Source organism: Pristis pectinata, chromosome 5, assembly GCF_009764475.1.
Source record: "Pristis pectinata isolate sPriPec2 chromosome 5, sPriPec2.1.pri, whole genome shotgun sequence".
Classification (NCBI taxonomy): Eukaryota; Metazoa; Chordata; class Chondrichthyes; order Rhinopristiformes; family Pristidae; genus Pristis; species Pristis pectinata.
In genome coordinates, this window is record NC_067409.1 from 29,283,110 (window position 1) to 29,300,863 (window position 17,754).

The 17,754-nt window shown below is 38.2% G+C and overlaps 1 protein-coding gene across 1 annotated transcript in view; it reads left to right on the top strand.

Annotated features, from left to right (window-relative positions):
* The first annotated feature begins 6 nt into the window (after positions 1-6).
* Positions 7-17,754, top strand: part of LOC127570798 (protein adenylyltransferase SelO-like) — a 52,670-nt gene continuing 34,922 nt past the window's right edge. Inside the window, exons 1-8 of the mRNA XM_052016630.1 lie at positions 7-356; positions 5,392-5,510; positions 6,278-6,406; positions 8,882-8,946; positions 11,705-11,761; positions 11,841-11,939; positions 14,793-14,860; positions 14,982-15,069. Coding sequence (XP_051872590.1) covers positions 29-356; positions 5,392-5,510; positions 6,278-6,406; positions 8,882-8,946; positions 11,705-11,761; positions 11,841-11,939; positions 14,793-14,860; positions 14,982-15,069 — 953 coding nt within the window. The 5' untranslated portion in view covers positions 7-28. The remainder of the gene's footprint in view (positions 357-5,391; positions 5,511-6,277; positions 6,407-8,881; positions 8,947-11,704; positions 11,762-11,840; positions 11,940-14,792; positions 14,861-14,981; positions 15,070-17,754) is intronic.

The window sequence follows — 17,754 nt, forward strand, 5'->3', positions numbered from 1 at the left end:
TCAAAATCACTAACACTGAAATTATTTCATGCTGATGCCATATCATGTCCAGCCAACGTTGTATATGTTAGTTCCTGCTAAAATGAAACGGATGAATGTACATAGAATTCTGGTTGAAACAATACTCAAACATGATCTAATGAGGATGATGCTTGTGTGGTTGCTTTGGGAAATCAACCTTTGCGATTTCTCTCGAGGAGAAAGAACAGACTTTGAAGCTGCTGCTGAGCCTGAATGCAATTCAGCTGAAACTAATTTTTATTCTAATAACGGTGATGATACTTTGGGTTACAGCAAGGTTGATCATAAAAGGTCATCCATGGATGGGTGGAATTTAACCTCGCAAAAGTTAATAGGTAAAGTAAGTAATTTTCCACATACGTAGTATAAGTATTAAAGTAGATCAAGTTATTTAAGGGCCTAAAGTGGTTAGGAAGTGAGAATAACAGCACCAACTTCCCTTTATATTGACCCTACTTTGGAGGAAAAGATGCTGCAATATTATAAAGATTGCGATGGAGAGTGCATTGGTACTATTTTGGAAAATATTTGTGGCTTCTGGCAGGTTGTTTTCACCAATGATCAACGTCTTTGGCTTTTTTTTTAACTGGAACCTAAAGCTACACCCTCCTATATGATGCTATTGTAACTTACAGTAATTTTTATGTCTTGGACTGTACTGCTGCTGAAAAACAACAAATTTCACAACGTGTGTCAGTGATGATGAACCTGATTCTGATTCTGAATACTTCTCACCTGTATTTACTTTGGAGAAGGCCATAGAAGTTGGGGTATTCAGGGAAGACAACAGTGAAGTTCTGAAACATCCACACTACAAAGGAGGAGGTGCTGGCAGTCTTAAAGTGCATAAAGATGCCTGACCAAGTGTATCCTAGGACATTGTGGGGAGCCAGGGATGAAATTGCTGGCAGAGATATTTGTATCATCATTAGCCACAGATGAGGTATTGGAAGACTGGAGCTTGGCTAATGTTGTGCTTTTATTTAAGAAGGGCTGCAAGGGGCAAGCTGGGGAACAACAGGCCAATAAACCTAACATCAGTGTTGGAATGTACTCATGGAAAGAGCTGCCAGAGGAAGAGGTTGGAGCAGGTACATTAACAACATTTAAAAGACACTTGGGACAGGTACATGGATAGGAAAGATTTTTGAGGGATATAGGCCAAACATGGGCTAGCTTAGATGGTGTCAGAATCAGGTTTATTATCACTGACATATGTTGTGAAATTTGTTGTTTTGTGGCAGCAGTACAGTGCAAGACATAAAGACATAAAATTATTATAAGTTTACAAAAATAAGTAGTGCTAAAGAGGAATAACAAGGTAGTGTTCATGGCTTCATGATCGTTCAGAATCTGATGGTGGAGGAGGAAGAAGCTGTTGTCTGAAATGTTTGAATGTGGGTCTTCAGGCTCCTGTACCTCCTTCCCAATGGTAGTAATGTGAAGAGTGCATGTCCCGAGTGGTGAGGGTCCTTAATAATGGATGCTGCCTCTTGAGACACTGTCTCTTGAAGATATCCTCGATGGCAGGGAGGGTTATGCCTGTGTTGGAGCTGGCTGAGTCTGCGACCCTCTGCAGCCTCTATCGATCCTGCACACTGGAGCTTCCATACCAGGCGGTGATGCAACCAGTCAGAATGCTCTCCACTCTCTAGAATGCTGCAGAAATTTGCAAGAGTCTTTGGTGACATACCAAATCTCCTCAAACTCCTAATGAAGTAGAGCTGCTGGCATGCCTTCTTCATGATTGCATCACTGCGTTGGGCCCAAGGTAGGTCCTCTGAGATGTTGAAGCCCAAGAACTTGTAGCTGCTTACCCTTTCACCCACACTGACCCCTCCACAAAGGACCGGTGTGTGTTTCTCCTGACTTCCCCCTCCCCAAAGTCCACAATTCCTTGGTCTTGTTAACGTTGTGTGCGAAGTTGTTGTTGTGACACCACTCAAACTAGCCATCTATCTCACTCCTGTACACCTCCTCGTTGCTATCTGAGATCCTGCCAACAGTGGTATCATCATTTCAGACCTCACCTACCTCCTGTGGCTCCACACATAGATGACCACATTAATCCTTGAGGAGACTATTCTCTCCTTGGTTAGCCTTTTGCTCTGAATATACCTACAGAGTCTCTTAGGATTTTCTTTTACCTGATCTGCCAAAACTATCTCATGCCTTTTTGCTCTTCTGATTTCCACCTCGTGTACTTCTACATCCCTTATACTCAAAGGTTTTGCTTGATCCCAGCTGCCTATACCTGACATATCCATCCTTCTTTTCCCTAACCAGAGCCTCAATATCCCTTATCACCCAGGGTTCCTTCATCCTGCCAGCCTTGCCCTTCACTGTAACAGGAACATGTTGGCCCTGAGATCTCCCCATGTCACTCTTAAAAGTCTCCCATTTGCCAGATGTCCCTTTATATGCTAACAGCCTCTCCCAATCAACCTTTACAAGTTCCTGTCTAATGCCTTCAAAATTAGCCTACCCCAATTTAGGACTTTAACTTGTGGGCTGGTCCTATTTTTTGCATAACTATTTTAATACCAATAGAATTATGCTCACTGGTCCCAAAGTGTTCCCCCACTGACACATCAGCCGCTTGCCTTGCCTCATTTCCCAAGAAGAGGCCGAATTTTGCCCTGTCACTAGTGGGGTCATCTACATATTGCTTAAGAGAACTTTTCTGGATACACTTAACAAATTCAGCCCCATCCAAGCACTATGGCAGTCACAGTCCATGTTAGGGAAGTTAAAATAATCCTACTGTTACAACCCTATTATTCCTATAGCTATCTGTGATATTCCTAATATTTGCTTGTATAATTCCTGCTGACTATTGGGGTGCCTATAGTACACCATCAAGATGATCACCCCCTTCTTATTTCTAAGTTCTACTCATACTCTGGATGATCTCCCAGGAATATCCTCTCTAAGTACTGTCCCGATGTTCCCCCTAATCAAAACCACAATTCCTTCTCATCTCTTACCTCCACCTTTATCACGCTTGTAGCATCTGTACCCGGAACATTGAGCTGCCAGTCTTGCCCATCCTTTAACCATGTTTTTGTAATAGCTATAGTGTCCCAGTCCCATGTGCCTACCCATGCCCTGAGTTCATCTGCCTCGCCTGTCAGGCTTCTTGCATTACAATAAAGGCAGTTTGGTCTATCAGATCTTCCTTGCTCCCTGCCTTTTCCCTGCTTGTCCTGTCTCCTGGACTTGCTTACTTTAACTTCTATATTTACCTCAACTTTCTCATCTGCCACACTACTACTTTGGGTTCCAAACCCACTAGACTAGTTTAAAACCTCCCAAGTAACTCGAGCCAAACTCCCCACTAGGATATTGGTCTTGAGAATTAGGAGGGTAGACCATTTGACCCCTTGTCCTGCTCCATAATTCAATAAGATCATGGCTGACCTTTCACCTGACTACCAGTTTTTTCCATTTCCATTGATTCCATTAATCTCCAAACATCTGATCCTTAAATATACACAGCAACTAAGCCTCCACAGCCCTTTTGGGTTCCAAAAGTTCCAAAAATTCAGAACTCTAGGTGAAAACATTTCTTGTCATCTCTGTTCCAAAGGACACTTTTTTTGAGACTGTGACCCCTGTTTTGGGCATTCTAGACAGGGGAAATGTCCGCTGTACATTTACTCTTTTTTAAATCCTTTTTAAGGATCCGGGCAATATTGGCAAGGCCATTATTTATTGCCCAACCTTGAGAAGGTGGTGGTCAGCTGCCTTTTTGAATTGCTGCAGTTCGTCTGGTGAAGATACTCTCACATTCATACATTTCAATGAAATCACCTCTCTTCCAAACTCAAGAGTCCAGGGCACATCTGCTTAATCTTTCCTTGCATGAGGAACCTCCCCATTGCAAGAATCAATCTTAAACAGATTTAACTCATATCTGTAATTGTAATTTCTGTAATTGTAACTTTGACACTGAATGCAACCTACTCCAGCAATTATTTCAAGGAGCTAGTTTCCATCTGTGTGAGTGATGAATCCTGTCTGCAGTTTCCTAGCAAGTTTTCGCAGGTTTGCCCCAAACCCTCATAACTTCAGAAATTGCTCAATTTTTATTAGTTCTTCTCACTGCTTTTTGCAGATAAGTTGTTTTGAAGAGGAAGCAATTTTACCTTCTCAGCGCCTGGAAAATTTCTTACTCATTGACTTAAGAATTCAGTGCACAATTATATCTCAGAAGTTGTATGGGGGAGAAAAAGCAGGTTAGCCTTGTTTGTGTATGAACAGCTTCTTTTGCAGAATATTCAGCATACAGTCAGTTTTAAAACGTTTTAAGTCCCCTGGATCTTCTTAAAATGCTGGGATAGAAATGTTGTCACTTTTTTTTGTCAATGTTGACTTATTGTTGACCTAGTGGGAATTAAATGCAGTTTGGTAGCAATGGCATCTGGTCTTTAACTGTATTGTGTCATATTATTTCTAAGTTTTAGGCAAATAGCATGTGGGAGCAGTTTAGTATTTGTAGGCAGGCATCTATACAAACTTTTTAAAATCTTTGGTATGGCCACAGTCTATGGTATTATTAATATATGTGAGAAGTCTGATATATTAAAATCAAATCCTTCTCACTCTTCTAAACTCGTGCAGCTTCTACTGCTATCAATCCTTTCTCTTTCGACAATCCACTCTTTCCAGATATTAAACCAGTAAAACTTCTCCAAAGAAAGATACTGATGGTAAAAACAACAAACAATATTTTAAGTGCAAGTGCAGTAACTATAAAATAAGAAAATATAGTTTGGGTTGTGTGAATAGAGCATTTAATATAGTTTGGTTAAGTCACAAAATAATTCTAGCAACGTTGGCATTCAGTTATCGAAGTAGAAGCCTTAAAAATTGTACAGATTGCATTCACCAAAATTATACTTCTCTCCTTCACTCTCCCTTTGTGTTTTTCTCTTTTCCTTTCCCCTTACCTCTTTCCACCCTCTCTTCCTTTGACCTTTCTGCCTAATAGTGAGATCTTCTACTCTCTTTACCTCCTCTCTCCCTTCTCTCCTGCTCTGCACTCCCCCCATTTCTTTACCTTCTCTCCCCATCTCTTTACCTCCCTTCCTCTCTCTCATGTAACCTCTCTCTCTCTCTTTCTGATTCATCCTTTTTTTTTACCCAACTTTGTCCTTTTTTTATCCCCCACTCAACCAATTAATAGAGAGATTGGAGAGTAAAATACATTTGCTTGGGGAAGTTCTAAACATTGCTCACTCACAAGGATAGGGGAAGGAACTTGCTCTATTGAAGCCACTCTTTCTAACCAAAATTCAATTTGACCTCAGTAGAAGTATTCTGGCATTTTGATATTAATTTTGAAAATTTATTTTATGTTTATTACAGACTCTTTTCCACTCGATCCTATCAGACAAAATTATGTGCGCCAAGTAAGAGAATGTATTTTTTCTGCTGTTCAGCCGACACCTTTCAAGTCTGCGGTCACACTGGTAGCAGTATCGAAGGTTGCCATAGTTCATCATGGTCTTTTGTGTTGATACAGAATAAATAGATTAAATGGACACTTACATTGATATTGATTCTGTGCTAAATACAGTTAATGTACTAAATAGTATTATTTTAACTGAGCAGTAATGTATAACGATACTTGAAATTTAAACGTGATAATGTCCTTTTGCTCTTCCCCTTTCACATCAAACTTCTTGTCTACAAACTTGACTGAGATTCATAGAAACAGGAAAAAGCCATTGAGCCTTTTGCACCTGTTCTGTCATCCAATTGGATCATAATTCATTTTATTTACATGTCTTGGTTCCCATTCCCCTAATACTCTTGGCTAACAAAATCGTAACAATTTCAGTTTTGAAATGTTCAATTCATCTTGCATAATGAAGTAAAAAGAACATTTGATTCTAAACCTATATGCAATAAATAGTGCTGAAATATCTAATTATCTCAATTTTCTTCATACCTATTATGAAAACAGTATATGAAGGTTATATTACTTTTTATAGTGTCTTTTACATTGTAAATCTGACTAACTACTGTTTATTGTAAGCTCTGTACATGTTAATTTCTACCAATAATAAGATTGGTTGCAGTACAATATATTCAAATTTTAAGCTCCATTAGTTTATAGTGATTTACGATATTATATATTTGCTATATATAACTAATACTTCTTAACTATTTGGATTCAGTAAAATGAAAAATCCAGCAAGACTACATAAAACATATTAACTTTTTTAATATGCAATTATATTTGTATCAGGAAGTTGTGGAAGACCTTTTGGACTTAGATGTGTCCATAACAGAGACTCAGGAGTTTATTCAGTTTGTCAGTGGTGCAAGAGTTCTGCCTGGGATGATCTCTCTAGCCCACAGATATGGTGGTCATCAGGTAAAATGGACTTATATTATGATATCCTTTGCAAAACTTTAAATGTAATTTGGATTAAACATAATACTAATGTTTTTATTTTTTGAGGGAAGAGTGGTTCAGTGGTGCAGCTCATTGTGCTGCTGCCTCATGGTTCCAGTTTTCTCTTGTTTCCTTCCACATACCAAAAATGTGTTGGTTGTAGGTTAATTGGCCACTGTAAATTGGCCATAAGGTGTAGGTGTGTGTAAATCTGGTGGGAGCTAATGGGAGTGTGTGGTTATAAGGAAAATTAGTGAGGAATGTGTTCGCTCTGTTAGCCAGCATAGAACCAATGGCTAACATGACTTCCTTCTAAAAGAAATATAAAAATACGGAAAATCATTTGATATTCAATAAGGTGAGGAGTATTGATGCCTGGAAATTCTCGTGCCCTCAAGAGGTCTTTGCCCTTGTCTCTAATTTGGACAGTATTGACAAATATTAGGATGATCATAACTTTGTCTTTGACTAAGAAAGTAGGCATAGCTGTGGAAGAGAAGAGTGATTAAAAACTTCAATAGTGAAAATGTACAGTTTATAATGTAAAATATTCATCAGTAAGTAACAGCAAAATAATTGTACTTTGGTATAAAGTAAATAGTAACAGGTAGATTTTCAAACTGATAATCATTCTCAATTGTATGTGAAATGTAGGATATGTAGATAAGACAATGGCAGGGGATGGGCTAAAACATAAAAAAGTACAGCACTGCAACAGGCTTTTCAGAGACCACAATGTCTGTGCCGACCATGGTGCCAATTTAAACTAATCCCAGCTATGTCTATGTCCCTCCATTCCCTGTCTGTTCATGTGCCTGTCTTAATGCCTGTTAAACATTGCTTATCATATCTACTTCCGCTACCTGCCCCAGAAGTGTGTTCCAGGCATCTACCACTCTCTGTGCAAAAAAACTTGACTCGCAAATCTCCTTTAAACTTTCCCCCTCTCAGCTTTAAGCTATACTGTCTAGTATTTGACTTTTCTATCCTGGGATAAACTCTGATATCTACCCTATCTATGCTTGCTTTTTATTGAGCTGGTGTCTCCTCATGCAACGTTTGAGAGCTGACTGAAAAAAAGTTCAGATGTAAAAGCATTAGGAGAATAGAAGTCCCATGGAATATACTTTAAATAAAAAAAGTAAAAAAAACTGTGATTATTCTCTAGGCTACTTTTTATGAAATAAAAACATGCAGTATCAACATTATCCTTTGTTTTCTTAAAGTACTGTCAGGGTACATTTCTTGTAAATTGTTGGCATAAAAATATCCAATTATATAGGTTATTCAAATGATTGAAAACACATTTTTCAGCCATCCCAGTGGAAACCAGTGATTGCATATTTTCAGTAACACCATTTACCCAATGGGAATCCACATCAGAACTGTAAAATGAAAAATTGCATTTTTGACTGAGTTGAATGTCCGTCTGGTGGTGTCTAAGCCAGGAGAGTTAATAACAGCTGAATTAATGATATTCTTCAAGAAACTTGACAGCAATGTATTCTTGAGAATATCCTCATTTTAATCCACGCACAAAAAAATATATAGAGATAGACATATATGAAGGTCATATATAGCCAAAGGAAGAATAATCTGAAAATTGATGTTATTACTTCCTATTTTATCTAAAAATGTGTTCATAATCAATGAAAGTTGAAAGTTGTACTTTTGGGAGATAGGAACTGATAGATATAATTACAGTCCCAATACCCTGACCCTTGCTCCTTTCAAGTCTGAACTTTGCCCTAGTAAGTATAGTACAGTACAATTCCAATAATCCAGTACACTTGGAACTTTGGTAGAGCTGGACTAACAGATTTTCCAATCAATTGAATGTTATTTTTATTAATACCTCAATACACTTTAATCCAGATTGTTTAGATGTTACAGAATTATAATTAATTTTCCATTGAACCAGCTAGGTTTAAAGGGATCATGGGAACTGGGTCCTGCTAAAGAGAAAAGGAATAAGGGAACTGGGGCCATGGCAAGCCGGGAGGGATCACAGCAAACATTACCTAGTAAGTCAGATGCCAAACCATTGAGATATCTGAACAATCAGGAAGTGGATTATCAGAGTTTTACTGTACTGGGTTATATAGACCAAAATATATCTGGTTCAGTTGCTGATCTTAGTAAAGGTCCTTTGGCCTCTCCTAGAAATGGTAACAACATCTTCAGGTTAGAGCAAAATTGGTTCTTGTGTGCTAGTTCTATCCTGATGCTGCTGAGCTCATTATCCTTATTCACCAGCTCCATGAGCAAGGTTCATATGGCACCAAAATTGGTGACACCTTTTATTCTGCAAACAAGAGGAAAATGACTGATCTGAACTATTAATAAATTTAAATGTTCAACTGACATTTTTCTTAGAGGATGCTTTCTGATTTTCTCTATTTACAAACTTTGCAAGCAGAATGATTAAATAATTTTTTGTATCTTTTTACTCAGTTTGGTGTTTGGTCTGGTCAGCTAGGTGATGGAAGAGCTCATTTACTTGGAGTATATGTCAACAGGTAAATAAAGAAACTATTAAGATTGAACTGATGTCTGCAATTTGACCTATTCAGAGTAAAAAAGGATAGAGAAATTCAGGAAATCATGATGACCAATGTCATTAATGCCACTTTATATAAATCTAGTATGGTCCTAACCTATACCAAATAGATTAGATTCCTGTTTTTGCTTATTTAGCCCATTTCAGTTGTTTAGCAATAAAGTTTAAATGGCTCATTTTTTAGGAGCAAGGAAAATCAGTCAAGACACCGATTTCTAATCATAAACAACTGCCTCCAATTAGAGAAAGATCAGTCTATGAGCGAGCTCGGATGTGTTGTCCTGCATAGAATAAGAAGTTCCAAATGATAATTTTTATGCATTAATGAAGACCACCTCTGAAATTACACCCTCAGAAAATTCCAGTGTCTTTGGTAAGGGAGAAAATTAAGGAAAAGTTGTTAAAAACAAAGTGTTTTCTTAAATGAAATATGAAGTATTCACACTACTTAATTTAAGGATGAAATTTACGAAGTGGCAATAAAAATTGTTTTGAATGAACTTTGTCTAGTTGGTTGTCACTGCATATATATCTTGGCCAGACGAGAGCATAATTGACCCTGGCAGACGTGTGCAATTACGTGAGAGGTAGAAGACGAAAAATATAACAATAATTTGTATTTGAATAGCACCTTGAATGTGTACAATGTCTAAAGGTACTTTACAGGAACGTGATTAAATGAAATTTGTCAGAGCTGCAAAAAGTCGTATTAGGGCAAGGCCACAAGGCCATGAAAGGATTTAAAGGAGGATAAAAATTTTAAAATTGAAGCATTGCTAACCAAGAACAAATGATGGTCATCAAGAATAGAGCTGATGAATGAATGGGATAATGCAAGTTAGGCTGCAGACATGTGAGTTTTGAATGACCTCAAGTTTTGGAGAGATGAATGAAAATGGCTGACTAGGACTGGTTTAGAATAATCAGAGCTAACAGAATCATGAATGAGAGTTTCACTAGAAGTTTAGCTGAGGTAGGATGCCGTTAGGTAATGTTACAGAACTGGAGAAATGTGGTGTTCGTATTGAAGCAGATGTAGCCCCAAATTCCGATTATGTTGAAATATCACACCAAAGTTCAATTTCAGGCAGTTACTGGCGAGATTGATGGAGTTGATGGTAAGAGAATGAACCTAGAGGGCAGGTAACAAAGATAATGGTGGTGGTCTTTCTAATATTTATCTAAAGTAAATTTCTGTTCATTCACTATTGAAACTTGATGACAGTTTGGGGACAATGGAAGGAATGGGTGTGAGGGAGAGCAGCATTTTGGAGCCAGTAAATGGACAGTTCTACTTGAGAAACCATAGTAGCTTAGCATGGTAAGTAACTGGAGTTTCAGGCAACATTAATAAGGCAGGTAATTGCAGGCCTGTGAGTCTAATGTTAGGGGTAGGGAAGTTATGGGGAAAAACAATTTGAGAGACAGGATTAATTACTTGGAAAGGCAGGGCAATAATAGGTAATCAACATGAATTTGTTGAATTCCTCAACAGGGTAAGGAAGTATATTGGTGAGTGTGGTTGATGTAGTCCATATGGACTTCAGTAAGGCCTTTGACGAGGTCCTATGTGGGAAACTGATCGAAAGGTTAGAGTCTAAGGCAATCAGAGTTGGATCCAAAGTTGGCTTGGTAAAAAGTGGCAGAGGGTGATGGTAGATGGATGTTTTTGTAATTGGAAGCTTATGACCCTGGATGCGAATGTACTGTGGGAGGTAAGATTAGTTAATTCACAGATGATACAAAATTGGTGTCAATATTGACAGTGAAGAGGGTAGTCTTAGTCTTCTCAATTCTACCGTTGATCTAGATAAGATAGATATCTTTATTAGTCACATGTACATTGAAACACACAATGAAATACATCTTTTGCATAGAGTATTCTGGGGGCAGCCCGCAAGTGTCACCACACTTTTGGCGTCAACATAGCATGCCCACAACTTTCTAATCTGTACGTCTTTGGAATGTGGGAGGAAACGGGAGCACCGGAGGAAACTCACGCAGACATGGGGAGAACATACAGACTCTTTACAAAGAGTGGTCGGAATTGAACCCAGGTCACTGGTGCTGTAATAGCGTTACACTAACCACTACACTACCGTGCCTGCCCTACAATCGGATAATTTATAGTAGCCAATTAACCTACCACTCTGCACATGTTTGGGATGTGAAAAGAAACTAGAGCAGCTGGGAGAAACCACATGTTCATAGGGAAAATTTACAAATGCCTCATTTCAGGATTAAATTCAGATCAGGAATAAACCTGGGTTGCTGGAGGTGTGAGGCAGTAGGTATATTAGCTGCACTGCCCTGCCACCATCACACTGCTGTGTCACCTTCTGAGTGATGGATTGTGACAAATTGTTGCTGAAAGTTTGTACTGGGCATCAGTTTTTCACTAGATGTATCATGAGATGGACAAAGAAATAAAATGTTGTATTTTCAGTTTAGCAGATGATGCTTTTAGGAGGCATAGTATGTTTTGTAAATGGGAGCAAGATGACAAATGGTAAGTGATCAAAGAGTGTATTGAAATGGAGGCAGTTATAAAATGTTCTGTAAATGTAAGAAATATTTCTAACAATTAAGTCTCCATGGCTGGTAACCAAGTAATACCATTTCAATTAATCAATCAATTAATAAAATATCAGTATCAAAATGGTTAAAGTTGTATAATTAATATGATAAATTATGATAAATCAGCTATCTATTTACAGGCGTGGTACAAGATGGGAGCTCCAACTAAAAGGCTCTGGGAAGACTCCTTATTCTCGGTAACTATGACATATTTTCACTCACTAAATATTATTTTAATGAGTAGTACTTCTTCTTGATTGTATTGTTATTTGCCAGGGATGGTGATGGCCGGGCTGTTCTACGCTCATCAGTAAGAGAATTTCTTTGTAGCGAGGCCCTGAATTATCTTGGAGTCCCTACCAGCAGAGCAGCCAGGTAGATATTCAGAAACCTGTTCAAAAATTGTTAGTCTCTGACAGTTCCAAGAGAAGGTTAATGTTCCTTCTATATAGATGCTTGATCTGCTGAGTGTTGCCAAAAATTTCTTGTTTTAAATTTAGTTTGCAGCACCTACAGTGTTTTCCACTATTATTTTAGTTTCTAATTCACTTCCACTTCTCTTCCAGAAATCTTTGAAACCACAAAAAAAGATTTGCTTGTCTCACCACATGGATTTCTGTGTTTCACTTGAATCTCATTCACATTCACTACTTTTTCCCCAGTATTTTATCTTGTGATTTCAAAAAGCCCTTCAAAGCCACATCTTCTACCTCAGTAGCTTTCTCTGTTTGACTCAATTTCAAAGTTATTCAGCATGGCTTCCAGCTCAAACTCCAGTCTTCATGCTTTTGATCGAGATTTGATAACAGCTGTTTTGCTGATAATCCCCTTTCCTCAAACCTTTGCTTTGACTGCTTACCAGGATCCACCAGTACATGCAAACTCATAATACCTTTCTACACCATTCATGGCCTCTGTATTCATTTCTGTCTCCACCTTCTTTCCACCCCTTCCTCTCCATCTTCTTCACATCTGTCTTCAATATTCGTATTATGCCTAGATCCCTGCCTCTGACTTCAAATGCATTCTTCAGCTTTTCATTAGACATTGACATCATCTCACAAATTCTCAAATTTTATATACCCACACTCATTTTGACCTATTTCCCTCAAAATTTCCAACCTCCTTTCTCTCCAATTCAACCCTAATGTTGTCATTAAATTTGCTTATGAGGGAGGCAATATTATTGTTTGGTAAATATACTTCAAACTTGTGAAGGCTTAATGTCAACTCTCAGAGATTTCATCCTCCTTCTTTCAGACCATGAACTTAAGAAGTAGAAGCATTAGTAGACCCTTTGGCTTCTTGCACCTGCTCTGCTATAAACAGGGTGGTGAAGAAGGCAGTTAACATGTTTGCCTTCATCGACTGTGACATAGAGTACAGGAGTTAATACTCTTACCATGGGAAACAGACTCTGGCTATTTACCCTATCTGTGCCTCTCATAATTTTATATACCTCTATTATATCACCCCTTAGCCTGCTTTGCTTCAGGGAAAACAGACCCAGCCTATCCAGTCTCTCCTTATAACTCAAGCCCTCCAATGTGACATCCTTGTGAATATTTTCTGTACCCCCTCTAGCTTAATCACATCTTTCCTGTTGTATGGGGACCAGAACTACACACAATATTCCATTTGTGGCCTAAACAACTTTTTGTACAATTGTAACATGACATCCAAACTCTTATACTCAATGCCCTGACCAATGAAGGCAAGTATGCCATATGCCTTCTTCACCACTCTGTCTACCCGTGTTGCCACTTTCAGGGAACTATGTACTTATACCTCAAAGTCTCTCTGTTCAACAGTACTCCCCAGGGCCCTGCCATTCATTGTATATATCCTGCCCTGGTTTAGCTGCCCAAAGTGCATCACTTCACATTTGTTTGAGTTAGATTCCGTCTGCCATTCCCTTGACCACTTTGCCAATGGATCAATATCCTGTTGTGACCTTAGACAATCTTCTTCACAGCCCACAATACCACCAACTTTAGTGCCATCTGCAAATTTACTAACCATGCCACTTATATTCTCGCCCAAATTATTAATGTATTTGATAAGCCGCAAAGGACCCAGCAGTGATCCCTGTTGCACACCACTAACACAGGTGTCCAATGCAAAAATCTATCCTCCACTACCACCTTCTGCTGCCTACCACCAAGCCAATTTTGTATCCAAATTGGCTTGCCCATCCTGGATCCCATGTGTTTTAACCTTCTGGACCAGCCTACCATGTGAGATCTTGTCAAAGGCCTTGGCAAAGTCCATGTACACAAAATATTGCATGTTTCAAGCAGATCACTTCTTATTCTTCCAATCAACAGTGTCAGTTGTAACTATGTGATTTATATCAATTAGTGTCAATTCTCATCCCCAAGTTTTGTATAGCAGGCTTCTACCTCCTTCCTAAGGACTGAATTCTCCTAACGGATCAATCATTTCAGACTGTTCCTACCCCATTAAACTCTTCTGACCTACATTGTGAATTTTATGGTGCTCTCTCCCAGTTTACCAGTTCCAGTTTTCTGGTTCCGTCATCTTTTCGTAAACATCTACTTCTACGTCTCATTGGGGTGTCTTGCAGGCCTTCCACTTCTTCCTTGAAAATCAGCTCAGTGAATCCTCATCAACCATCGTCCTCCTTCACTTGAGCAAACTTGTTTTTACATTGATCAGTCTTCCGTTTAACAGTATCCATTTCTTCCAATTTGAATTCCCTTTTCTTTTAGTTTTATGAAATCATTGTTCTCCCACGACACATTGGTGCATTCTTCCAACATACACTTCAAGATACACTTGCCATTCCCAGCATCTTTGCATACAAGAGCAGGTTATGCAAACCTGTTCCTTCACCTCTTTTGTACCCACTGTACAAAAGAATTTATTTGTACTTTTTGCAATGAGTTTTAGTATGTTCATTTGTAGTGTTCTCTGCTTTTGAGGATTTGCTGATTATCTCTGTTCAGTTGAAAAGTATAAACCTTAACATCATTAATATGAAAGGTTGGATACAATTGGATACTTGAGTGATTGTAACATATTTAAAGATTCAAATATTTTTGCTTATGATGTCAGATTTGTTGCTCAGCTATAGTGATTACTTTTTCAAAGATTGACGGTATTGTTGATAATTTAAATAATTCTTATTGAATTATTTCTCTAGCCTAGATATAAGCTATTTAGATAATCTTGAACTTAAATTTTGACGTTGTCACTTTTCTGCAGTCTTGTTTTAAGCAATGATGACGTAAAAAGGGATCAGTTCTACAATGGAAATGTGAAGAATGAAAAAGGTGCACATCTTAAACCAATACACTAATCTCTGTTATTTCAAGCGAATTGAAAGAAAAAGTTCATATCACACTGAGATATGGTGGATTATGTGACTTTCTTGCCTTTCTTGTGTTCTTCAAGGTGCAATAGTTCTTCGTGTTGCTAAATCATGGTTTCGCTTTGGATCGCTGGAAATTTTAGCTTACTCTGGAGAGATTGAATTGTTAAGGTAATCTTAGTTTTTGCAGTCATTTTGAATTAACAATGGATAATGTTAAATTGCCTTTGTGAATGAATCATGAGGTATATTTATAAAATTAAGTAGTCATTGTATTCTTTCACGCCAAATAAAGCTAGATTAGTTAAGGCAGGTGGTAGTTAAGTTAGAACTAGAGCAGTTTGTCCAGTGAATGAGTGACTTGCCACTTGATTCTCAGTTATATATGTGCATGTTAATTTTTCTTTCTCTATCCTGGAGTTTGTGAACTCTTCAGAGACTTGATCTGTCTTGAACCTGGCTATTTGCCTGGGTTCAACTGATTTAAATGTCCTGGGCAAGGACCAGCTTGCAGATTCAATGGCCACTCAAATAATGAGGCTCTTGGATGGAAACAGCAACCAAGTTCCCAGAAGGCGATTTAGCTTTGCTTTATTCATAGCATGGTTAAATTGATGCTCTCACAACTAGCTGGCTGCCACTCCAGAGACCTCTCAAATATTAGTTACATTGTACATTATTTCTATGGAATCTTCATGTACTGGCCTGTTTTGGGGGAAGCTTCCCTCCTTTGTTCAAACTAGGCATAAGAAGTATACACCATGTGCAATTGGGAAGAGATGCAGTGACAGTTCCCCTGTTCACATTTCCTGTACCTTTTGCACAGCAAATTGACACACAGAAAGTATTGGAATAGAAAATGGGCTTGTGCATTTCAAGATTACCATCATCTTCCTCAAAAAATTCACCTGTTTTGTCCAAGAGTCAGCAGGTCTATCTCATTTTTTTCCCTTTATGTTTTCTTGAATTCATTGTTTCCTCTCAATTGTGCATCTGACTCCATTTGCATTTGTTCAAAATTCTTTCTTGAGGGAATTCTGTTGCACTTGTTTAAATTAGATCTTTAAAATGAGTGAATTGAAGATAGATACATTTGTTTGGACAATCATCTTAATTGTTGCAAATGGAGTCGTAGACTCATAGAATAATACAGCACAGAAACAGGCCCTTCAGTCCAACTTGTACATGCTAACTAAGGTGCCCACCTAAGCTAGTCACATTTGCCTGCATTTGCCCTTTATACCTCTAAACCTTTCCTATACATACTTATCCAAATGTCTCTTAAATGTTGTTATTGTACCTGCCTCAACTACTTTCTCTGGCAGCTCATTCCATATGCACACCACCCTCTGCAAGAATTATTGAAAGCTTTTACGTTGTACATTCATTTTACGACACTATCCTAAGATTTCATTTATTAGGCATACTGCACACAGCATAATGTAGAGTGTTTGACAGGAAAAAACTCAGAAATCACAAAATGTGGCCAGTTTATTGTTCTTAATTGGGTTGCTGCTGTGGTGAAAAAATGCTTCTTGCACACATGTACACAAGCACCAATCAATGTAAAGTTTATGCAATTCCAGCATTCCAATCTCAAATTCTAATCCTTGGTTGATGAAGGAAAGTGGAATAGAAATTTGTTTAGACAACAGTACTCTGTAGTTGAAAAATGAAGTTAACCTTGAGTAGAGTGATATTGCACATACTTCTTGGTAAATTCACCTCTTTTTTTTTCCCCGTGGAATTTTCTCTCTCACACTTTTATCCCCACATATAACAATCCCACCCTCAGCCAAATAACATCAACAGCAGTGCAACACACAAAGTATACCCCCAGCGAGAGTATCAAACTCAATGGTCTGATAAATGAATGCTTTAATAGAACAGGGATGCTGTTTGATCCTGCAGTTGGAGGATCAAGTTAATACTAAAGGACTGACATTACTATGGACTTTGAAGCAAAGAGAGAGCATAATTGGAGCTATATCTCTTGGCTTCTTCTGTAATTTTCTATTGACAACCTGATCTAGTACAGCGTGGATAGCTTGTTAGTTGGTAAGGAAAAACTCCTGCTCCCCCTGCCCATAAGCAGTGCTATAAAGTTACTTACCTTACGGATTCAGCCCTTCTCATCTGCTTTCAACTCCCAGGTTTCCTGAGACCTGGAAAACCTAGCCATCATGAGTTAAGGATTTAATGTCTGTTAAAATGAAAGCAGGCAGCCTTATCATAATATTTAAATAACTGACCTATTTTATGAGAATGGATTGATTGTCAGCTTCTTGTCCTGCCCCTGATAACACAAGAATTGGGTAGGATCGAAGAAGGGCTGGTTTCCTTTTATGGATTTATTGAGTTATATAATCTTTCATGATATCAGTCTGCTGGGTTTTTGGGGAAAATTCAGCCTGATCACTTTTCTGTCTGTTGTAGTTTTTATTTTTGCCTTTGCTATTTTTAGCCTATATCAAATAGTATGTAAAATGACTTGCTTTTCTGCTGGAGTAATTTTCTGATGTGTCCTTTAAAGAAATGGTGGGATGGTTTTACCTCAGCCCTGGCCTTCCTTTTATCTTGAAGACTGCATTGAGAGTTATTTCAAAGAATCATAGAATAGTGCAGCATGGAAGGATGCCATTCAGACCATTGAGACTATGACAGTTTTTTCAAAGGCAATCCAGTTCGTCTCTTCCATGCTACATTCCTCAGATTCCTTCACTTTTTTTTCTCCTTCAGATATTTATTCAGTACCCTTTTGAAAGCTGCTGTTGAATCAATAATTTCCAAGTCCCAACCGCTTGTTTGCATGTGCAAAAGCCCATTTTAATTCTTATGCTTTACCACAAATTTTTT